The sequence below is a fragment of the Ranitomeya variabilis genome, chromosome 3 (genome assembly GCF_051348905.1).
Source record: "Ranitomeya variabilis isolate aRanVar5 chromosome 3, aRanVar5.hap1, whole genome shotgun sequence".
In the NCBI taxonomy this organism is placed as follows: Eukaryota; Metazoa; Chordata; class Amphibia; order Anura; family Dendrobatidae; genus Ranitomeya; species Ranitomeya variabilis.
The window spans coordinates 43141282-43166465 of record NC_135234.1 but is presented as its reverse complement, the minus strand read 5'-3'; the positions used below and the strand labels follow the sequence as shown (position 1 = coordinate 43166465).

At 41.7% G+C, this 25184-nt stretch overlaps 1 protein-coding gene across 4 annotated transcripts in view; it reads right to left on the bottom strand.

Moving 5' to 3' along the window:
• Positions 1-1465: 1465 nt before the first annotated feature.
• APP (amyloid beta precursor protein) overlaps positions 1466-25184 on the bottom strand; it is a 307189-nt gene continuing 283470 nt past the window's right edge. For 2 of the 4 annotated variants that reach the window (XM_077294003.1, XM_077294001.1), the window contains 5 exons: positions 24452-24670; positions 22556-22609; positions 8383-8465; positions 7262-7408; positions 1466-2681 (listed from right to left, as the gene is read on the bottom strand). In XM_077294003.1, the coding sequence (XP_077150118.1) occupies positions 2580-2681; positions 7262-7408; positions 8383-8465; positions 22556-22609; positions 24452-24670 (605 nt within the window). In that variant the 3' untranslated portion in view covers positions 1466-2579. The remainder of the gene's footprint in view (positions 2682-7261; positions 7409-8382; positions 8466-22555; positions 22610-24451; positions 24671-25184) is intronic. The other 2 variants (XM_077293999.1, XM_077294002.1) reach the window with 1 other exon arrangement.

Genomic DNA, 25184 nt, shown 5'->3' with positions numbered 1-25184 from the left:
ACTTACTTGCTGTTCAAATGTTCAGTGTTTTGAGTGCGTATCACCTTTATGAAGAGGTTCCAGAAGAAATCTGCTACAAAACAAGGCATTGTCCGTCAAATCTTATGGAGGAGCAGTGGGGGCATCATACTGTGTATAGAGGAGCTGTGGGCCCACTATACTGTGTATAGAAGAGCTGTGGGTCCATCATGCTGTGGGTCCAAGTGAGCTGTGGGACCACTATACTGTGTATAGAGGAGCTGTGGGCCCACCTCACTGTGTATGGAGGATCTGTGGAGGCATTATTGTGTGTATAGCAGAGCTGTGGGCCCACCACACTGTGTATAGAGGAGCTGTGGGCCCACCACACTGTGTATAGAGGAGCTGTGGGCCCATCCCATTGTGTATAGAGGAGCTGTTGAGGCATTATACTGTGTATAGTGGAGCTGTAGGCCCATCATACTGTGTATAGTGGAGTTGTGGGCCCATTATACTGTGTATAGAGGAGCTGTAGACCCACCATGCTGTGTATAGTGTAGCTGTGGGTCCATTATACTGTGTATAGAGGAGCTGTGGGCCCATCATGATGTGTATAAGGGAGCTGAGGGACCACTATACTATGTATAGAAGAGCTGTGGGTCCATCATGCTGTGTATGGAGGAGCTGTGGAGGCATTATACTGTGTATAGAGGAGCTGTGGGTCCCACATACTGTGTATAGTGTAGCTGTGGGCCCATTATACCGTGTACACAGGAGTTGTGGGCTCACCCCTCCGTGTATAGAGCAGATGTGGGAGCATTATACCGTGTGTAGCGGAGCTGTGGGCCCATCATACTGTGTATAGGGGAGCTGTACATTAGGATCACATGAACCAAGTCCACAGGTCCTGCCAGGTGACACAGATGTCCTGGAAATATTAACTGAAGTTGGTCTCCCGGCTCTACCTTCTGCACTTCTATATTGCTGCCTGCTTATGATTGGTCAGCATCATAGAGGAGGCAGAAGTACACGCCCCCTGTGAAAACTCACTGATTAAACCCACATGGACTTAACTAAAGTTAACGCATTATGAGCCAATATTTCCGCAACTGAAAAGCGAAATAAAAAAACAAACAACTTTTTATTCCACTCTGCTACCACAATTACATGGTATCTTCAGTTCAACATGAAAAATTATGCGTAAGATCATCTTTAATTGAGTTTTTTTCATTTAGCCACTCTATGCTGTGACTAATTGAAAAATACTTTATAGTAAGAACCCGACTCAGAATGTCCAAATTTCGTACATTGCACCCCTTCATAATGGAGTCATGACAGCTACACTGTATATATTTATTATAGATTGTAATGCTGTCCGCCAGGGTCCAGTAATATCTGATGGCATGAATATTGCTGAAGACTATGCAATTCTTTCCACTTTAGAACTACTAAAGTTTTTGCGCACATCCACCTAGAGAGAACCGCAGAAAAACCACAGCACAACAAGTCCGATTTTTTTTAAATTTATTTATGTAACACAGTGTAGAAAGCTATTAGTTCATAAGCAATGATTCTGTACAATCATCCAGCAGAAAGTTGTCATTAAGGAATCTCTGCTATTTATCGACCAGCAGGGCACTTTTTTTTTTGTATAATTTTCTAAAAAAAAGTGCTTTGAATTATCAGAGACACATGAAACCCCGGAAAAAAACTAGAGGGTACTGCAACACATTGTGTCACAGGCACATCCAGCACTGATAGGGGTTAAAGCTTAAAAGTTACATGGAAAAAAAAAAGAAAATATATATATATATTTTTTTTTTGTTTGATTTTTAATTAAACGTCTGCAATTCCTAAAGTGTGCACATAAAACAGGCACAAAGAAACAAATGTGTGTGTTTCCATAATTTTCTACATCACTAACACGGCAGAACAATCTGTACAATAACACAGTAGAGAAGAAAGTAACAAAGAAAAAAAAAAATGCATGGAATTTTTAAAAAAATAAAAATAAAAATCGATTTTTTTTTATTCTTTAAAATGCATAGCGGAAGTGGTAAAACAAAATGTACTAGGCAAAATAAGCAGCATAAAACCTCACATACATATAATGCATCCTCAATCGTTTTGTAAAGCGGTTTTCACCCCGGACTTAAATTTATTTATTTTTTTTTTTTGTCACAACTCACAAGAATAATATACAACCTGTTTAAAGATCTACATGATAAATAATGGAGAGGCGACTACTCATGCACTAGTCTTAAAACAGCTAAACTCTTTACAGTACACAAAAAACATTCATTGAATAATGTTATGTAAAGACTGAAATGTTAAGAGAATACGTTACCGATTTTAGCTTATTAGTTCAAGCATCTACTTGTGTTACAGCACAGCTGTCAAAAGGCGAAAATGAGTAAATCATAAAACAGTGGTGATTTTTTATTATTTTTTTTTTTATAGGTTTTTCTTGTTTTTTTTTCTTTAATTATTATTATTCTCTCAACATGATCTTTTTTTTGTTTTTTTTTTCTGGTTCTATATTTATATATGTATATAGCTGAACACCGATGGGCAGTGAAGCAATCATTTGCTGTCCGAGACGATAGGCTGCTGTGGTGTTCCTAATTCTGCATCTGTTCGAAGAACTTGTACGTGGGGTTCTCGTAGCCGTTTTGTTGCATCTTGGTCAGGTGACGTTCCTCGGGAGTCACTGCGGCATCAACCTGAAGGAAGAACAGAAAAGAGGTTGGGTGCTAACGGATATGACAACCCCATGTATTAATTAGTAGATCGAGAGCTTAATATTTTTTTTGTTTCTTCTTCATTTTACTGTTTTTAAAAATATTAAAAAAATCTAAATCTGAAATAGTGATGTGCATTTGTATTCAGCCCCCTGTAGTCTGATACCCCTAAATAAAATCCCGAGTGTCCAACTGCCTCCAGAAGACACAATTAGTAAATTAAGTCCACCTGTGTGTAATTAAATCTCAGTTTACCTACAGCCGTTCTGTGAAGGCCTCAGAGGTTTGTTTGAGATCATTAGGGGTCAAAGAACATCATGAAAACCAAAGAGCACATCAGACAGGTCAGAGATAAAGTCGTGGAAAAAAGTAAAGCAGAGTTAGGCTATAGAAAACTAGCCCAAGTTCTGGACATCTCATGTAACACTGTTCAATCCATCACCCATAAATGGAAGGAATATGGCACAACTGCAAACCTACCAAATCTCGGCCGTCCAACTAATCAGACATCCCAAGCTAGGAGAGCACTAAATAGAGAAGCAACCAACACTGGAGGAACTGCAGAGATTCAAAGCTCAGGTGGGAGAATCTGTCCACAGGACTGCAAAAAGTTATAGACTCCACAATTCTGGCCTTTATGGAAGAGTGGCAATAAGAAAGGCATTCTTAAAAGCAAGCTTTAAGAAGTTCCATTTGCATATTGCAAAAAGCCATGTATGGGACAAAGCATGTGGAAGAAGTTGCTTTAGTCCGATGAGACCAAAGTAGAACTGCACATAACCCTGAAAACAACATCCCCACAGTCCAACATGGTGGCAGCAATATGGTGTGGGAGTGCTTTTCTTCAGCATGTTGATCACAAACACAGAACTTCCGGTGTAATTTTAGTGCACCTCCACTTTGGTCATTTAACAGGCAACTTGCCGTAAATATTTTGGTTAATATAACTACTTCGTGTTGATCCAAAATTCAGAACATCACATGAGTTCTTTAACATATACACCTATATGGTGGCTACCAAGAGAGAACTTCCTTGCAACACTTCAGTACATGTGGTCACCGAGACAGAACTTCCTTTTTCTTATAAGCAGATGAACTATTGAGATCTATAGCCTGGGCGTAGATCTCCCCGAGAATCTGCCTCTAAAGTTAATTTTAAATGAAAGGCATGAGTCTGAGGCGTGTAATAACTGACACTTTGCTCTCATAATCAAACAGAGCTCTGCTGTTAGATCAGAACTAACACATTACAGCAGAAGTGAACTTTGTCTTACTACAAACATATTTGCTGCAGCAGTAGTCCTCTCATAGTGCATCAGCATCCATCTCATAGGCAGCCAATGTGGGATGGGCAGTACAGAAGAGCTGACAGCACTGTGAGAGGACATTTGCAAATGTGTTTGTTGTGTTTTTGATGAGACAAAGCTCATATCTACTGTACTGTGTTGACTATAATCAGTCACAGGTTTGCAGCCGAGCTGACAGCAGTATGAGAGGACAACTGCTGCTGCAAATGTATTTGTAATAAGACAAAGTTCACTTCCGCTTTACTTGGCTAGTTCTGATCTTGAGTTGTCCGCCCAGTAATCACTGGAGAGATCCATCAGGTCATAAACTGCAGAAGGTGACCACAGCAGCGTGAACAACATATGAAGATGGCAGTTGATGAAGTACAATACTAGGGGTTAGGGAATGTACATTAGTGGCACCACTGCAGTGGTAAATTAAAAAACTGCTGGAGTGGTGCTTTAAAATAAGCTCTGGAGGCAGATTCTCAGTGAGATCTATGTCTGGCACATAGATCTAAACAGCTCATTTACATTTAAGAAAAATGTGGATTTCTCTGGAATAAAACAGACATGTTGCAATACGATAATATACAGAATAAACATTTTCTGCCAAGGCATACTATGTATGTCAGGATCATTTTACTAGAAAAAGCATCACTGCAGATTTCATATCTTCTCCTCATAATATAATATGCATTTCCCCTTTCCGGGACACATTTCCTTTTTTCCAGGAAAACTGTTCAGAAGTGGCGCAGACTGTAATGATGTTGCCGATTATACTGATGCAATGACATTTTACACTGTCAGCTCTAATACTCGCAGATTTTCAATCTAATCATCCTGATGAAACCGAGTAATAAGGCATGCTTTTTGGCCGAGTAGTAAGTGAATTGGCGTCAACTTCTGTCTATTCAGTACATTATTTCATTTTGTGCGAGGGCGTGAGAATTGAGCAAATGATGAATAATGAAGTCATGAAAAATTAAGCACCATAAATAGAGATGGAAAAACATTGATAGGGGCCCTGATCCCATTTTAGGTGAACACTGCTTAAAAGGGCTGTCCATCCCTTTTATTTTAACATGGTCCTATGATGGTCTAAACTCCCCAAAACATAAAAAAACATATTTTCATCTAATAAACCCTAGGTTCTCCACATTATTGTCTCCTTACTTTGTCTTCTGGCAGAGGACATTTTCGTGACCACTGTAGCTGCTGGATGATTGCAGCAGTTATGCACCATCCAAAATGGAAGGCATAATCTCCTCTGTCTTCTGGCTTATTTGGCACGTTACTGCCGGAGCCATGGGTGGATAGGTTGACTCAGTAATGTGATGTCCTCCACCGGAAGAGAAAGTGGGTAGACCAGTGGGGAACAGAAGCTTTATCAGAGATAATTCTAATATCACCTGCATAGGGTAATCAAAAGACCACAAGGTATGGTGGGTGTGAGAGACCCCCTAGATGATGCAAAGGAGCTCCATTATGCCAATGCTTCACCATAGCCAAATATATGTGGACAGCAAACTCTTCTCTAGATCAAAATGGCTGACACTAATACCATTGCATTAATCATGTATCACTTAAAGTGTGTTTTCTTTAAAATGCCATAAAAACACTTGATGATTTAAAACGTTGCATCAAACTTTCTACATCAACTAAGGAATGTGCTCTTCAGACCTTTCAGGGGGCATCACAACCATGGACCAGAGGTCAATCACAGGACAATAAAACTTTCACACTCCTTATCTATGAACTGTTCCAATATTTACACCCATAACTGCTTCTCCCTCTCCCATATTCATAGTTCTGCTTCACGTCACTTGTCTTATCTATTGCATTAGTCTTGTGTCCTATTGTGCATAATAAATACATGACTATTCAGATTTTGTATTAGTCTTTGCCTGATGAAGAGACCTGAGTAGTCTAGAAAGCTTCCAATTTGTTACCATCTTTTCAGTTAGCCATTGAAAAGGTATCAGCCACTGAGGACTCTCAAATGTTAATATTTTATCCATCAAACATAAAACATCCAAAGAAAACCTTCTAAAATGGCTTTAAAGTGTCTCAAGCTTTATAGATGTCGTCTTCGGTGGGGTTATGTGCACTGTGACAACCACGATAGCTCAGGATTTCTAGAGATTGGTGTGAACACTCCTACAAATAAAACCTTTACCATCGCATGACTCTAATGGGTGAAAAATCTTTTACCTTATCTGGTTTAAGTAAAATATCCACCAAATTTCCAGGCGATGACAGGGCAGCCGGCTGTTGGCTCACACCTGCTCCAAGCTATAAAGTTCTAAGCATATCGTGTCCCAACCCTAGGAATCAGCTCTCATGGCCAGGGTGGGCTGCAGGCCGCCATACATTGAGTGTAGCATTACATAGTGGATATTTTACTGAATGACCACCTATGTAATGCGTGCAGGATTTGAGACCCAGAGTCATTCAGGTTGTCCAGTGAAAACAAGTTATGACCTGTCCTTGCTGATCGGTGGGTGTCCCACTGCTGGTACCCTCACCAATCGGCAGGTCGTTACACAATGATGCAGGAGGTTTGACACCAGATCGCCACTCCTTCAATTTGTATGGGGCTACCAGAAAAAACTGGAGGACAGCGATCATCAGCCCAGTAGAGAATGAATGGAGCATGAGTACATTTTGCCGATCAGTACAGATCCTACTGGTTAAACCCCCACTGATCAACAAGTTATCCCCGATCTTATTCCACTAAAATGTTTCTAAACATCCTCCAAAGAGGCCACCATAGCTGAAAAATCCTGGGGTCATTCCTTAACTTTGGATTGACATGGCAACCACCGAGACCTAACCATTGCAATCTTTGAGTGCCAATGAGGGTTAAAGAGCGAGCCCCCTTCCTTGGTTAACCATTTAGATTCTGCTATTGACAGGGGGGTTAAATGGCCATATGCAGTGCCAGTATCGTTCGTGGCCAACGCATGATAGTTGAAAGACCATATTGTCGGCCTTCAAGAGGTTAAGCTTTGTTTCCAGGACTTCTCGACTACTTTGAGTGTGGTTTTGCTAAGTCTGAAACATTCCTTTAAAAACTGCAAACGGAAAACCTTTTTTTTTTTTTCCAAGAGAAAGACAAAGCTCGCTGTCCGGCTCACTGACTGTTTGCATCGCAGGCGCTGTTAATGGTGTCTGACACTAACCAGCGTGGACAGATTTCCCTGTCGGCTGCCGAGACACATAAAACGAAGCATTGCCGGCTGATCGTTGGGGTCACGATAGACCAGTGCTCACCTCTACTACGCCGTGATGGATGGACGTATACTGCTTCTTCTTCAGCATCACCAGAGTGATTACTATCACGGTTGCTATGACAACACCGCCGACCATTAGACCAATTATTGCCCCCTTGTTAGAGCCGACCTCTTCAGCAAAGAAAACCTAAAAAAAGGATACATATATATTTAGATTAAAGCTGCAAAGGGAAGTAATAAGCGTAAGGATTATTTCTTATTCATTTAAATTTGGGCAGCATTGACACAGGACTTAAAGGGGTTTTGTGGCACCTCTCACTTCCACATCAGGTGAAGGACGACACCCAGATTGCGCCAGCGTCCACCTGCTTAGTATTGGCAGGTCTCAGGCATGGCTGACCTGTGAGATCTGTCAAGTAGTAGAGTCTTTGACCTTGTGAGTGGCACTGGATAGCCCTCTGAAATGGGTTTTACACTAAAACAGGACAGGCGACAAATCTATAATGACTCTGGGTCCCCCGAGATCCTAAAAACAGTGCACGTGACCATCACTCCACTCACTTCTATGGGATCGTTAGAGAAATACAGAACAGTGGTTGGGCATGAGCACTACCACTCCATTCACACAGGGAACTTGGGACTACTGGTTTTTTTTTTTTAGATCTTGGGGGTCCCACAGATCATACATATATTACCTATCCCGAGCTTCGCTTACGTGTATTTAGCTAGAAAACCTTACTCATATAACATTCGCTCGATTGCAGGCCTATGTGTCTCTATGGTAACAGACAACAAACAAACCCTGTGTAGTCGGATCCTGCAGACATCCTTCCTTCCATCTTTCCTCTACTTTACGCTAATGTCTGTGTAGCAGCAGGATGTTTACGGGGTTGTCTGGGACTGGCCTATCCTTAGGAAAGGTCATCAATGTCTGACCCGACATCCCGGCGATCGGCTAGTCTCGGTATTGGCCTGCACAGCACAGCTGTTGATTACGTAGTGGCCACCATTAATGATAAAGTAACGGACAACTTCTTTAAGGACAGATGACAGGGAGTGTGACTGCTTCTAATATCAATATATTGTGTAGTAAATTCTTTATTTTTGCTCCACTTTTAGGCGTCACTGATAAAACCTACAATATGATGTCGCATTGCTTACCAGCTTCTGGTGGTGCACCTCATAGCCAGCATCCATCTTCATTTCAGAAATTTCTTCAGTCTTGATGTTGGTGAGGCCTGATCCTGTAATTAAAAGAAAAGAAAAATATAAAGAGATGCATAGAACGTTACCAGAGCCACCCACGCACTCCAGGGCCTTAGGTTAACCATTTACAAAAGATAAAAAATAAAAATAAACCTCCCACACCACATTGGTACTGATGTATATAGGGCGCAGTTAATTTTAAGAAGTAAGCTGTCGATAACATTTCTGGAAAATCTATAAAACACTGTACATTATACCCCTGTAGAGATAGGTGAGTAAATAAATTAAGGTTGTCCAAGTTATCACCTAGTCGCAGTATATACGATAGGCTGATCGGTGAGGGTCCGAACAATGGAACCTGCACTGATCAGCAGAACAAAGAATTTTTATCCCCAAAACATAATGGCATGACAGGTTGGACGTCCGACTGTCGCTCCAATCATTATCGAAGGGGCATAGGAAAAAGCCGAGCACAGAGCTCTCCAACCCCATAGAGAGCGGCGTTCGGGTATGAGCACTTCTGCCTCATTCCAACAGGGATAAAAGTCCCCTGATCTACTGGTCGGTCGGATCCGCACTGGTCGTAAGTTATCACCTTTACTGTGGACAGGGGATAAATGATTACTTGTTTTCAGCGGACAACTCTTTTAAACTAAGCTGCGATTTCAGGTTACTTTCATAATGGAAGTGACTGTCATTAAAGTTAAAACATATTTAGATTGGTGGATCTCCATAGACTATACAAAATACTTGATTGCATATTAAGACCATAATTAAATATATGGTGGTATACTAAAACACTGGGTCATTAAAGAAAAAAAAAAGCTTCCATATGGATTGCGACAATCAGTTGACCACCACTGGTTCAGCTCCAGTGGTCCGTCTGCACAAAGAAGGTTTTTGTTGAGTGTCCAAGAAATGCATCATTGCATACAAGTATAGGTCATCATGGTGGTCCAAAGGCCATGATGTCCATATTCCCTAACAGAAGATTGAGATAACCCTTTAAACTATGGGAGTAAGTAATAGTTCCATGGTCTCTACTAGTGATGATCAAGCACTAAAATGCTGAAAATTGCTGAAATGGATGGAAAGAGTGCTCAAATGGAATGGGAACAGCACAGCTGAATTTCCACATAAACCCTGCAGCTCAGCTCACTTGTGTTTTTGTCTCTCCTTGGTATGTCCATGATCTACACTCACCGGCCACTTTATTAGGTACACCATGCTAGTAACGGGTTGGACCCCCTTTTGCCTTCAGAACTGCCTCAATTCTTCGTGGCATAGATTCAACAAGGTGCTGGAAGCATTCCTCAGAGATTTTGGTCCATATTGACATGATGGCATCACACAGTTGCCGCAGATTTGTCGGCTGCACATCCCAAAGATGCTCCATACAAGGCAGGATGGATCCATGCTTTCATGTTGTTTACGCCAAATTCTGACCCTACCATCCGAATGTCGCAGCAGAAATCGAGACTCATCAGACCAAGCAACGTTTTTCCAATCTTCTACTGTCCAATTTCGATGAGCTTGTACAAATTGTAGCCTCAGTTTCCTGTTCTTAGCTGAAAGGAGTGGTACACGGTGTGGTCTTCTGCTGCTGTAGCCCATCTGCCTCAAAGTTCGACGCACTGTGCGTTCAGAGATGCTCTTAGGCCTACCTTGGTTGTAACGGGTGGCGATTTGAGTCACTGTTGCCTTTCTATCAGCTCGAACCAGTCTGCCCATTCTCCTCTGACCTCTGGCATCAACAAGGCATTTCCGCCCACAGAACTGCCGCTCACTGGATTTTTTTTCTTTTTCGGACCATTCTCTGTAAACCCTAGAGATGGTTGTGCGTGAAAATCCCAGTAGATCAGCAGTTTCTGAAATACTCAGACCAGCCCTTCTGGCACCAACAACCATGCCACGTTCAAAGGCACTCAAATCACCTTTCTTCCCCATACTGATGCTCGGTTTGAACTGCAGGAGATTGTCTTGACCATGTCTACATGCCTAAATGCACTGAGTTGCCGCCATGTGATTGGCTGATTAGAAATTAAGTGTTAACAAGAAGTTGGACAGGTGTACCTAATAAAGTGGCCAGTGAGTGTATATATATAACTACCTGTACTACCCGGCTTCGCCCGGGGTAATAACTGCTGTTAGCAAAATAGAATGTGTTAACAAAAATTTATTCTGCACAAAAAAACCACAAAACAAATAGATAGAAATGTAATTATTAAAAGGCAAAAACTAAGCTAATAGAAGCATTTTACAACATATATTTCAACACCAGAGATATTCCACACAGATTTAACTAAATTGGCCAAGTAATGTGAAGTAATCTTCTACTACTTATTCGAGAGCCTTTTGATAAACGACATTCTTAGTTTTTCCTTCAGGTGCAAAGACAAACAGATTTTTGGCTGTTCCAACTCTTGAACAGGCCACATAAAGTTGACCATGAGAAAAGCATGGAGATTGTAAATCTAAGCTAGCTGAAGAGCCCGGCGTTGCCTGGGCATAGTAAATATCTGTGGTTAGTTATAGCACCTCACTTCTCTTATTTTCCCATCACGCCTCTCATTTTCCCCATCACATCTTTCATTTTCCCCCTAACATATCTCATTTTCTCCCTCACACCTCTCATTTTCCCCCTCACACCTCTCATTTTCTCCCTCACACCTCTCATTTTCCCCCTCACACCTCTCATTTTCCCCCTCACTCCTCTCATTCCCCCCTAACACTTGTCATGTCGACCTCCACATCTGTAATTTTCCGATCACTCCACTATTTTCCCTCACTTCTCTCATTTTGCACTCACACCTTTTCATTTTTACCTCACACCTCTCATTTTCACCTCAGTATATACATGTTTGTCATCTCCCTTATATATAGTATACACCTGTATGTCATCTCCTGTATATAGTATATACCCGTATGTCATCTCCCCTGTATATAGTATATACCTGCTGTGTGTCATCTCCCCTGTATATAGTATATACCTGTATGTCATCTCCTCCTATATATAGTATATACCTGTATGTAATCTCCTCCTGTATATAGTATATACCTGTGTGTCATCTCACCTATATATAGTATATATCTGTGTGTCATCTCCTCCTGTATATAGTATATACCTGTATGTCATCTCCTCCTATACATAGCATATACCTGTATGTCATCTCCTCCTGTATATACTATATACCTGTAGGTAATCTGCTCCTGTATATAGTATATACCTGTGTGTCATCTCCTTCTGTATATAGTATATACCTGTATGTCATCTCCTGCTGTATGTAGTATGTACCTGTATGTCATCTCCTCCTCTATGTAGTATATACCTGTGTGTCATCTCTCCTGTATATAGTATATATCTGTGTGTCATCTCCTCCTGCATATAGTATATACCGGTGTCATCTCCCCTGTAAATAGTATATACCTGTGTGTCATCTCCTCCTGTATATAGTATATACCTGTATGTCATCTCCTCCTGTATATAGTATATACCTGTATGTCATCTCCTCCTGTATGTAGTATGTACCTGTATGTCATCTCCTCCTGTATATAGTATATACCTGTATGTCATCTCCTCCTGTATATAGTATATACCTGTATGTCATCTCCTCCTGTATATACTTGATACCTGTGTGTCATCTCTCCTGTATATAGTATATGCCTGTGTGTCATGTCCCCTGTATATAGTATATACCTGTGTGTCATCTCTCCTGTATATAGTATATATCTGTGTGTCATCTCCTCCTGTATATAGTATATACCTGTGTGTCATCTCCTCCTGTAAATAGTATATACCTGTGTGTCATCTCCTCCTGTATATAGTATATATCTGTATGTCATCTCCTCCTGTATTAGACCTCGTTCACACGTTATTTGGTCAGTATTTTTACCTCAGTATTTGTAAGCTAAATTGGCAGCCTGATAAATCCCCAGCCAACAGTAAGCCCACCCCCTGGCAGTATATATTAGCTCACACATACACATAATAGACTGGTCATGTGAATGACAGCTGCCGGATTCCTATATGGTACATTTGTTGCTCTTGTAGTTTGTCAGCTTATTAATCAGATTTTTATTTTTGAAGGATAATACCAGACTTGTGTGTGTTTTAGGGCGAGTTTCGTGTGTCAAGTTGTGTGTGTTGAGTTGCGTGTGGCGACATGCATGTAGAGACTTTTGTGAGATGAGTTTTGTGTGGCGACATGCGTGTAGCAACTTTTTGTGTGTCGAGTTGCATGTGACAGGTTAGTGTAGCAAGTTGTGTGCAGCAAGTTTTGCGCATGGCGAGTTTTGCGCGTGGCGAGGTTTATGTGTGGTGCCTTTTGAGTATGTGCAAGTTTTGTGTGAGGCAACTTTTGCATGTGTTGCAACTTTTGTGCATGTGGCAATTTTTCCGCGTGTGCAAGTTTTGCGTGTGGCGAGTTTTCCATGAGGTGAGTTTTGCACGTGTGGTGAGTTTTGCATGTGGAGAGTTTTGCGCGTGGCGAGTTTTGAGCGGCGACTTTTGTGTTTCAACTTTTATGTGGCGAGGTTGGTGTATGTTTGGTGAAATGTGCGCTGAGGGTGGTATATGTGTTCGAGCACGTGGTAGTGTGTGGCGCATTTTGTGTGTGTGTTCATATCCCCGTGGTGGTGTGGTGATTATCCCATGTCGGGGCCCCACCTTAGCAACTGTACAGTATATACTCTTTGGCGCCATTGCTCTCATTCTTTAAGTCCCCCTTGTTCACATCTGGCAGCTGTTAATTTGCCTACAACACTTTTCCTTTCATTTTTTCCCCATTATGTAGATAGGGGCAAAATTGTTTGGTGAATTGGAAAGCGCGGGGTTAAAATTTCACCTCACAATATAGCCTATGACGCTCTCGGGGTCCAGACGTGTGACTGTGCAAAATTTTGTGGCTGTAGCTGTGACGGTTCAGATGCCAATCCCGGACATACATACACACATACATACATACACACATTCAGCTTTATATATTAGACTAGCTGTACTACCCGGCTTCGCCCGGGTTAATGACTGCTGTTAGCAAAATAGAATGTGTTAACAAAAATTTATTCTGCACACAAAAACCACAAAACAAATAGATAGAAATGTAATTATTAAAAGGCAAAAACTAAGCAAATAGAAGCATTTCACAACATATATTAGCTTTGTTATACTGAGAATGTCTTTGTTGCCTATATTAACCAATCAGAGCTCAGGTTAATTAACTGTAGCAAAATAGAAGCTGAGCTGTGATTGGTTGCTATTGGCAGCCTGATAAATCCCCAGCCAACAGGAAGCCCTCCCCCCTGGCAGTATATATTAGCTCACACATACACATAATAGACAGGTCATGTGACTGACAGCTGCCGTATTTCCTATATGGTACATTTGTTGCTCTTGTAGTTTGCTTATTAATCAGATTTTTATTTTTGAAGGACAATACCAGACTTGTGTGTGTTTTAGGGCGAGTTTTATGTGTCAAGTTGTGTGTGTTGAGTTGCGTGTGGCGACATGCATGTAGCGACTTTTGTGAGATGAGTTTTGTGTGGCGACATGCGTGTAGCAACATTTTGTGTGTTGAGTTGCATGTGACAGGTTAGTGTAGCAAGTTGTGTGCAGCAAGATTTGTGCATGGCGAGTTTTGCGCGTGGCGAGTTTTATGTGTGGTGCATTTTGAGTATGTGCAAGTTTTGTGTGAGGCAACTTTTGCATGTGGTGCAACTTTTGTACATGTGGCAATTTTTCTGTGTGTGCAAGTTTTGCATGAGGTGAGTTTTCCATGAGGTGAGTTTTGCACGTGTGGCGAGTTTTGCGTGAGCCTAGTTTTGCATATGGCGAGTTTTGCATGTAGCGAGTTTTGAGTGGTGACTTTTGTGTTTCGACTTTTATGTGGCGAGGTTGGTGTGTGTGTGTGGTGAAATGTGTGCTGAGGGTGGTATATGTGTTCAAGCACGTGGTAGTGTGTGGCGCATTTTGTGTTTGTGTTCATATCCCCGTGTGTGGTGAGTATCCCATGTCGGGGCCCCACCTTAGCAACTGTACGGTATATACTCTTTGTCGCCATCGCTCTCATTCTTTAAGTCCTCATTGTTCACATCTGGCAGCTGTCAATTTTCCTCCAACACTTTTCCCTTCACTTTTTCCCCATTATGTAGATAGGAGCAAAATTGTTTGGTGAATTGGAACGCGCGGGGTTAAAATTTCACCTCACAACATAGCCTATGACGCTCTCGGGGTCCAGACGTGTGACTGTGCAAAATTTTGTGGCTGTAGCTGCGACGGTACAGATGCCAATCCCGGACATACACACATACATACATACACACATTCAGCTTTATATATTAGATATACCTGTATGTAATCTCCTGTATATAGTATATACCTGTGTGTCATCTCACCTATATATAGTATATATCTGTGTGTCATCTCCTGTATATAGTATATACCTGTATGTCATCTCCTCCTATACATAGCATATACCTGTGTCATCTCCTCCTGTATATACTATATACCTGTAGGTAATCTGCTCCTGTATATAGTATATACCTGTGTGTCATCTCCTCCTGTATATAGTATATACCTGTATGTCATCTCCTCCTGTATGTAGTATGTACCTGTATGTCATCTCCTCCTCTATATAGTATATACCTGTGTGTCATCTCTCCTGTATATAGTATATATCTGTGTGTCATCTCCTCCTGTATATAGTATATACCTGTGTGTCATCTCCCCTGTAAATAGTATATACCTGTGTGTCATCTCCTGTATATAGTATATAGCTGTATGCCATCTCCTCCTGTATTAGCCCTCGTTCACACGTTATTTGGTCAGTATTTTTACCTCAGTATTTGTAAGCTAAAATGGCAGCCTGATAAATCCCCAGCCAACAGTAAGCCCACCCCCTGGCAGTATATATTAGCTCACACATACACATAATAGACTGGTCATGTGACTGACAGCTGCCGGATTCCTATATGGTACATTTGTTGCTCTTGTAGTTTGTCTGCTTATTAATCAGATTTTTATTTTTGAAGGATACCAGACTTGTGTGTGTTTTAGGGCGAGTTTCGTGTGTCAAGTTGTGTGTGTTGAGTTGCGTGTGGCGACATGCATGTAGGGACTTTTGTGAGATGAGTTTTGTGTGGCGACATGCGTGTAGCAACTTTTTGTGTGTCGAGTTGCATGTGACAGGTTAGTGTAGCAAGTTGTGTGCAGCAAGTTTTGCGCATGGCGAGTTTTGCGCGTGGCGAGTTTTATGTGTGGTGCCTTTTGAGTATGTGCAAGTTTTGTGTGAGGCAACTTTTGCATGTGTTGCAACTTTTGTGCATGTGGCAATTTTTCTGCGTGTGGCAATTTTTCTGCGTGTGCAAGTTTTGCGTGTGGCGAGTTTTGCACGTGTGGCGAGTTTTGCATGTGGAGAGTTTTGCGCGTGGCGAGTTTTGAGCGGCGACTTTTGTGTTTCTACTTTTATGTGGCGAGGTTGGTGTATGTGTGGTGAAATGTGCACTGAGGGTGGTATATGTGTTCGAGCACGTGGTAGTGTGTGGCGCATTTTGTGTGTGTGTTCATATCCCCGTGGTGGTGTGATTATCCCATGTTGGGGCCCCACCTTAGCAACTGTACAGTATATACTCTTTGGTGCCATCGCTGTCATTCTTTAAGTCCCCCTTGTTCACATCTGGCAGCTGTTAATTTGCCTCCAACACTTTTCCTTTCATTTTTTCCCCATTATGTAAATCGGGGCAAAATTGTTTGGTGACTTGGAAAGCGCGGGGTTAAAATTTCACCTCACAATATAGCTTTGACGCTCTCAGGGTCCAGACGTGTGACTGTGCAAAATTTTGTGCCTGTAGCTGCGACGCCTCCAACACTTTTCCTTTCACTTTTTCCCCATTATGTAGATAGGGGCAAAATTGTTTGGTGAATTGGAAAGCGCGGGGTTAAAATTTCACCTCACAACATAGCCTATGACGCTCTCGGGGTCCAGACGTGTGACTGTGCAAAATTTTGTGGCTGTAGCTGCTACGGTTCAGATGCCAATCCCGGACATACATACATACATACACACACACACACATTCAGCTTTATATATTAGATTGTCTAAGGGGTACTTCCGTCTTTCTGTCGGCAACTTCCGTCACGGATATTCATTCGCTGACTGGTCTCGCCAGTTGCCTGTCATGGCTGCCGCGACCAATCAGCGACGGGCACAGTCCGATTAGTCCCTCCCCCTACCCCCCTGCAGTCAGTGCCCCGTAGTCACGGCTCACACAGGGTTAATGCCAGCGGTAATGGATCGCGTTATGCCGCGGGTAACTCACTCCGTTACCGCCGCTATTAACCCTGTGTGACCAAGTTTTTACTATTGAGGCTGCCTATGCAGCCTCAATAGTAAAAACATCTAATGTTAAAAATAATTAAAAAAACAAAACAAATCATTATATACTCACCTTCCGCAGCCTTTCCAACGCTCCGGTGACTGGTCCATGCATGCGGCAGGTTCCAGTGCTAAGGTTGGTGTGTGACAAGGACCTGCCGTGACGTCACAGTCATGTGACCGCGACGTCATCACAGGCCCTGCGCGAGAAGGACCTGCCGTGATGTCACAGTCATGTGACCACGAGAACATCACACCCTCGGACCGGAAGCTGCCGCCTGAACCGAACACAGGCGACAGAACTACAAGGGGCCCCTCGGAAGGTAAGTATATGTTTATTTTTTAACCTGTCACATATGTGGCTGGGCACTATACTACGGGGCTGTGCAATATACTATGTGGCTCTGTGCTGTATACTACGTCGCTGTGCAATATACGTCACTGGGCAATATACTACGTCACTGGGCAATATACTACGTGGCTCTGTGCTGTATACTACGTTGCTGTGCAATATACTACGTGGCTCTGTGCTGTATACTACGTAACTGGGCAATATACTACGTGGCTCTGTGCTGTATACTACGTAACTGGGCAATATACTACGTGCCTGGGCAATATACTACGTGCCTGGGCAATATACTACGTCACTGGGCAATATACTACGTCACTGAGCAATATACTACGTCACTGGGCAATATACTACGTCACTGGGCAATATACTACGTGACTGGGCAATATACTACGTGGACATGCATATTCTAGAATACCCGATGCATTAGAATCGGGCCACCATCTAGCATATATATAATTAGTAACATGTGTGTGTAGTTTACTGTAAATGGATTAACAAAATAAATGATAAAGTGGGGGCCCTCCTATCTTTGATAACCAGCTAAGGTAAAGCAGACAGCTGAAGGCTTATATTATCAGGCTGGGAAAGTCGCTGGTTATTGGGCCAGTCACAGCCTAAAAATACCAACATGCAGCAGCACCAGAATTGGCACATCACATTAGATAGTACTGCTATTAACAGTCACTGTAGACATCTGGGAACGTTGACTACAGCCGAGTTTAGTGTCAACGTTTTGGGTAATAAGTTGGTGAACGAGGGAATGTATATTGTTTTTATTTCTGTCTTTCAGTTATCCTTTTCTGGACTTTTTCGGATTTGTTGGATTACGTAGGATCGGCAGGTTTTTTTTTTCCTACAGTGAATTGATGAACAAGGGTGTGTGTGTGTCTGTGTATAGGAGTCTTTATTCAAACAAAGAGTTTTTTTCTGTGTGTGTGTTTTCATTTATTTTTTATTATGGGGTTAATAATGGGGGTGTCTAGTAGACACCGCTCTATTACTAACCCCAGGACTTCATGGCAGATGTGATTTTTTACGAATTACAGCTGTAATGCGCTAATTATGGGGTGGCTGCAGGCTTTTATTTTTAGACTGGGATGGGCCCAATAACCAGGTACCCTCCTGGCATGACACTATAAGCCCACAGCTGTCTGCTTTACCTTGTCTGGTTATCAAAAATAGGGGATCCTACATCATTTTTTCAAGTGATTAATTTATTAAAACCAGGCTAAAAAGACATGTGTAAATCCACTCACAAAGCATGGGCTTTGAAAAAAACAAAAAAACCCCTGCAGATTTACCGCATCTAATTCCAGTAGCCAACATGGCAACAGCATTACCGTGTATGGCAGGCAATCCCCGCATATTTATTGGCCGTCTACCAGCTGCAAAACATGCGGTGAGTGTGACTCGAGCACCCACGATACTTGATTTAGTAACGAGGGTACTCGAGCACCCCAATGAGTATATATATAAATGTGTGTCTCATTACAAGCTCAATGTTCTTGTCATTTAGATTGTACATGTATATATTTTGTATTTTTTAATTAGCTTAATGTTCTTGTAAACACAATTTAATTACATTATGTTGTTGTCTACGTCTTACTGCGAACCTGAACTAAGCATATAGAAGTCCGAAAACTATGCACAACAGAACACACACGTTATAGTCAATGGCCCTGTCAGTGCATACACCTGAATTCCATTTTGCTGGGATTCAGACGTAAGTCCTGACGGAGTCACTGATCGTAATAGCAAACACAGTCTGAATCCTGCCTAAAGCAACCAGTCTGCGTTTATAATTCAAGCAGCGTGACAGAGCAATATCAGCTGCCTTGTCCTCATTAACACTTTCTGCTATTTTAAAGGTGTATTCTCAAGGCTGAAAGTTATCACCTATCCGTGGGAAAGAGGAAAACTTCCAGATCGCTGGGGTCCCAACGCTGGGCCAATGTGTATTGCCGCTCCATTCATTCTTGATGGGACCACACTCAGATGGTCTTCGGGACTCCCATAAGAAAGAATGAAATGGTAGTGAGTGTGATCATCCACAGCTCCCATTCACATGGGGCTCCTCAGAACCCCAGTTCTCTGGATCGGTGGGGGTCGCTGTGGTCGGACACTCAGAAATTGGGAAATTCTTAAGTTTGATACTTGAGAATACCAACCTAAATGATCATGGCGTTTTCAGTAGTCAGGCCCCAATGATCATACATTTATCAACTAATCCTCCGTAATATTGCATGATGAAGCAAGAATCCAATATTATTTGGATAAGTTAGCACATCATTCACCCGTCTAGAAGTGAAATGGAGGTTTAGCCCAGTAGAAAACGTATTAGGGCCGGAAATACCTATTACTCTGGCTTCTATTACTCATGGCTTGTATATAAGTCAACAATGGTGTCTGCCAATCAATTCCGCAATATACGTGTATCCCTAATTTCCAATATCTCAATACGGCCATAAACCATGTGGCTTCTCCAGCCGGTCACTTGAAGGTAAGAGGTCACTCAGAAAACTGACTGCACAGATATTGGGCGGCTATCATAATGTAAAGTGTTTTCTTCCTGAGTTTAAGAGCATTCGTTGTCAACACAAATCTATTATCACGCCATTTACCCGAGGAAATGAAGCATGAATTTGGCAGGCTCAGATAGACAAGCCCTGCATATGCTGGAACAGTGTGGGGGGTTCGTGCTCGCTGGGCAGACTCATATCATTCATTGTATTCTGTTTGGGCTGCATCATTAACAACACGAGCAGATGCCTTAGCTCAATGTTTAGCTTTGCTGTGTAGAGTAGGACAGAAGACAACAGTTATTTCATTCACTTTGAAAGTTGATGGGTTTTATTTTTTTATGTAACTATTTACTTCTATCAGAAGTAAAAAAAAAAAATTGGGGTCAGATTTACTAATCCAGTTTAATCTTTTACAAAGTGGAAATTGAGACTGGATAGTTTAAAAACGTGTTGGATTTATCACAGTGGCTCATGTGGTTTGTCACATTTGGGGCATCTTTCGTCACCCATCAGTTGGCTTACTTTATGCCAGAAACTTATACCTTAATTTTGGCACAAGGTGTCACGTGACCTCTCAACTTGGCTGAGCATTTTCAATGGCTAGAGAGAAGAAAGTCGATGTCAGACACAACAGGCAGCGGCTTATCTTGGTTGACTAAAATGCCAATCGCCCGAGACATCATCTGCTGGGGAAGAGCCAAGAGGCCTCCATGCATATCAGATGATCTTCTGGTCCCACTGAAATTGTTGGGGTTCATGACTTTTATCTTATGTTTCGAAGACTTTAGTATGGATTTGTTGAGTAGTTTACATTGTACTTGTATAAAAAAAAATTAAGGTAAAAAAGTAAAAGCATCTTAAAGTATAAGTGTCAAATCTAAAAATAATTTACACTAAAAAAAAACAAATATTAGAAAATAAAGGGAAAATAGCTTTCATATCCCAACTGAAATTGTAATTTTCAAACATTGCGCCACATTAAAATCACTCTCTACACAAAAACCATTTACCAAAAAAACCACACTGAAATAAAATGGAAGAGGAAACTATAAAAGCAATATTCCGCTTCCTGTAAACTATTAGCGCTGTCAGAAAGCAGGCTTTTCTTCCGCATAAATGCAGCTTTATTGCAGGCAGCAATACCCCGGAGAGGGTGGGCACATCAGAAAGTGCTTTCAATAATCAGGTTTTCTCCTGATGGCTGAATACAGTGAGACATTAGCCATGATGACAGTTTCATAAGAAAGCGCCTTTATACCGTGAGCCATATAGTCTTCATTGAGGCTGGGAAATGTAACGACCAATAAAACCCTACAGCATGCGATCCCGAGACTGATGTCAGCCTAGTACCACCAATGTCATTGGATGCACTATAATGGGGGGAACATCTGGACACGGATTATCAGAAATACAGATTTTTAGGGTGATCCCCCAGGCCTTTGATTTTTTTTTAGTTAATAAAACCATTGGAAGAAGCGCGACTATACAAATATCAACATGTGGCACTCGGTCAAGTCTTCACACTAGGGAAGATGAAGGAAATCATGGAAGCCTTGACGAGGTGGGACAGGTAGGAGAACATTGATGGGACAACCAGAAGAATAGTGATGATGGAGAGGCAGATGAAGCTGTTCCAACGGATCTCAGGTGGGTCAGTCTGTCTAGGATCAATTTATTTTGAGATCTGGCACCCCATATTTGAAGCAGAGGTGCAAAAAAGGAAAGACATTTGGAGAAGAGAAGACACCTAATAATAAGTGTCCCTTCGTTATCTAGGATCTAACATCAGGGTCCTTGACGTAGGAGAGACTATAAATTAGAGCTATTAAAGGGCAAGAGGAAATATGAAATAGGAAGAAGACCTGTCAAAGTGAATTTGCTATGTAAAGGAAGTAGGGGGTTGGCCAGTGCGTCACACAGGAAATGCTGCTCAGCCAATCACAAGCTGAAGGTGGTCATCGTGGCAGCCTGTCATTGGCTGAGTGGAAATCGGGGAGCTCTGAAATAGGGATATTAGGGAGAAATATTCTTTCTTTTCTTTATTCCCTTGATAGCGTTGTTTTTGAAAAAAATAAAATAAAATTAACAACTACGATCAGAAAAATGGGCCAGGTAAATAAAGAAAAGCTGCAATACAAGACAAACTATGGATAAAAGTGTGTCACAGTTTATTAAAATGGACCCTTTTTTCCAATCCTAGACAACACCCTTAAAAAAGATAGTGGCCAGTTATTGCCCTTATATTATTCCCGCTGAGTATTGCGCTTTAAAAAAAAATAAAAATCAGACAGTTCTAGGTATATGGACCTTATTACGTACGGCTAATTTATATGTTCTTTACATATGGGATGTGACTCACAGGATCCTCGGAGGCGGGTCTTTCAGCTGCACTGCTTAATTACTCTGAGCCACATCCTCTTTATAAAGACCCAAAAAGTAACACTAAATTAAAAGACGCATATCTCTGGAACCACATGATAGATTGTATAAAACACAAAACAAAAAAAAGCAACCACCCAAAAATGGATTACTGAGGAGAGCAGCAAGAATAAAATAAGAGCAAAAACTGGCCAATTCTGACTTGGCGATAGGTTCTCTTTAAACATGTGGGCAGCAGTATGGAGAAAAACATGGATAATACAGAACATACATGTCATGAATCATGGGAATGAAGGTAATGCATATATCAAGTAAATAACATTCCTAAGAGATGTTATCACATATGGTTGAGCAGGTGCAAGCTTGTAAAGTCAAGGGCAAGTTCATGCAAAAAGTGATTCTTAAAAATTACAGAAAAACACATATATCTGATACAAAAATGAATCGCAAGCAGGCAAGCGAAAACCGTGCTAAGGATGGAAGGTGAAAAGCAAAGCGTTATATACCTGGTCGTGTAGTGAGTCCTCTATCTGCGGCAGGGCGAGCATCAACTGGTTCAACTGGGAACGTGCAGCAAAAGAATATATATATAAAAATAAAATAAAATAGGAAAAGCAAATAAAAATAACAATACATCATTTACTGAATGGGAAGGAGACACAGGGAAAATATATAGAGTGGTAAAAATGCAACTAGGGTTAATGTGCCAGACGGATAGAACAGGAGGAACAACGTACAAGGAGGCTAGCACACTTCCGGGCTCTGCTGTATATCCTCACATCATGTAAGGAAAGCATCTACGCTGATATTCTGGATTGACAGGACATGTGATCGGTGGGGATCCCGGCATAGGAAAGAAAAAGACCAAGACATGTTTTTTTTTTTTCTTTTTTGCTAAACTCATGTACATGTTTTTTTAAAAAAACAATCTATCTCCAAACGCTGCGACATTCCACCCACAAATGCTTTAAAGGCTACATACACCTTTGCATCTTTTTTTTTTATCGCATTGCATTTGTTATGTAGAAGAAAAATTATTTGATAGATTTTCATTAAAAAATGTTAACTTTTAACTTTTATTTTTGCAATTTATTTCAATACATCGTAAGCAGCTTGATGCTGTTCGGTGTCTATCGCGACAATTGGCTGACCTCCGGTCTTTAAAGGGACTCTGTCAACTGAATTTGGGGGGCCCTGTGTCCGCTCCGATGGGCGGTGTTTTCTCTTGTTTCATTCACCCCTTCGTTTCCTGCTGGCCGCACTCTTTACTTGAATGTGAGTTGGTTTCCTCCGTAGTACACGCGTTCGCAATGCAATCTTGCCTGGCACACGCGCAGTATGCTTTGCCCAACTGGGGGCAAAGCCGAAAAGCATTAGTGCGCATGCGCCGCCGCACTATGTCCTGGAACACAGCGAAATACTTCCGGGACCTAGTGCGGCGGCGCATGCGCACTAATCCTTTTCGGCTTTGCCCGCAGTTGGACAAAGCATACTGCGCGTGCGCAAGGCAAGATTGCATTGCGCACGCGTGTACTACGGAGGAAACCAACTCACATTCAAGAAAATAGTGCGGCCAGCAGGAAACGAAGGGGAGAATGAAACAAGAGAAAACACCGCCCATCGGAGCGGACACAGGGCCCGCCAAAATCAGGTGACAGAGTCCCTTTAAATCTGCTGACATCAAATCAGAATACAGCATTAAGGAGATGATTGTAGAAGTTTCAGACTGAGCTGACGGGAATGAATATTGGTGCAGTCACTGAACATACTAAACTACATCACGCAGCTTGCACTGTATTGCAATACATGTAAGCTGACGTTGCAAAACAATTAAAAATTCATAATAAAAACCAATTGCACTAATATGTTTGATAAGTCATGTTAAAGAAGATGCAAAGCCTTTAAACACGCAATTAAAAATTGTGGGATGACAAAGTCATAATTGATAATTTCCTAGGCTGCTACAAAACTTATATGCAGGTTATTGTATTATGCAGTTCTTCATTTGGTGTTTCAAGACATGATTGCAACTGCAAAAACTTTTACACTTTGACCAGAATAAGTAGGTTATAATCTGGTTTATGCCCAAAGGTTCTCCGATCAGCCATTGGTAAAAAAAAAAAAAAAAAAATAGGATCGGACTGGATTTGCACATGACAAATTCCATGGTGATAATCATCGCATGAGTTGTCCTGCAGCCTCACATCCCAAAGTCTCTATTAACTTGGACAGTCAGAGGTAGAACTGACTGCCGAACAATAACTTATGTCTATGGCCACCTTAAGGGTTACAGATTGTCAACCATGCAGGACACAAGTAGCACAACAGCAGGGCATGCAGAGATATCGAAAGACATGCATATGTATCACATATAACGAGCCTCTCCAAAATGGTGCTCTTACCTTCATTCTCAGTGTTTGCAGGGACTGGATCCACACCAAATGGATGCCAAGGCTGAAGATCAACATTGTACTCGCCATCCACAGGGAGAAGCTCCACTGTGGTCTTAGTCTCCGTTAGAGAGGGCATAAGGGCATCGTTGCCGTAGCTGATTCTGGGCTCGCTGATCATGTTGGACAACACATCATCGGAGTAGTTCTGCTCCTTTTGGAACAACTCGTCTAGACAATATATGAAATTGACCACATATTAGATAAATTAGAACATACATGTCAAACTCCGCAGGGAGATTATATTTGGCCTGCAACACATATGGAGGATTATGTGGGGCCATTATTCTGTATGGTGGACTATGTGGGGCCCTTATTCTGTAAGGAGGACTATGCGGAGCCCAGTATACTGTATGGAGGACTAAGTGGGCCCATTATACGGTGTAGAGGGCTGTATGAGGATCACATTGTATTGGGGTCATCATAGTTTGCCAGGGGAGCTAAAGGGGGGTTAACAGTTGGGTCATCACAACGTATGTGTGGAAAGTACTGTGGGGGTATCCTACTGTGTTTGCGGGCAATATAGGGTGGCAAAGTTTTGAGATATGCTGTTTTGTGACCCAACTGAATATTAAAACTTTTTTTGGATGTGGGGTTTGGGGGGACAAGGCCCAATTAGAATTTCTTCTATGGGACCCCATGATTTCTATGTACGCCCCTGCCCATGAGGAAATACCCAATGTTA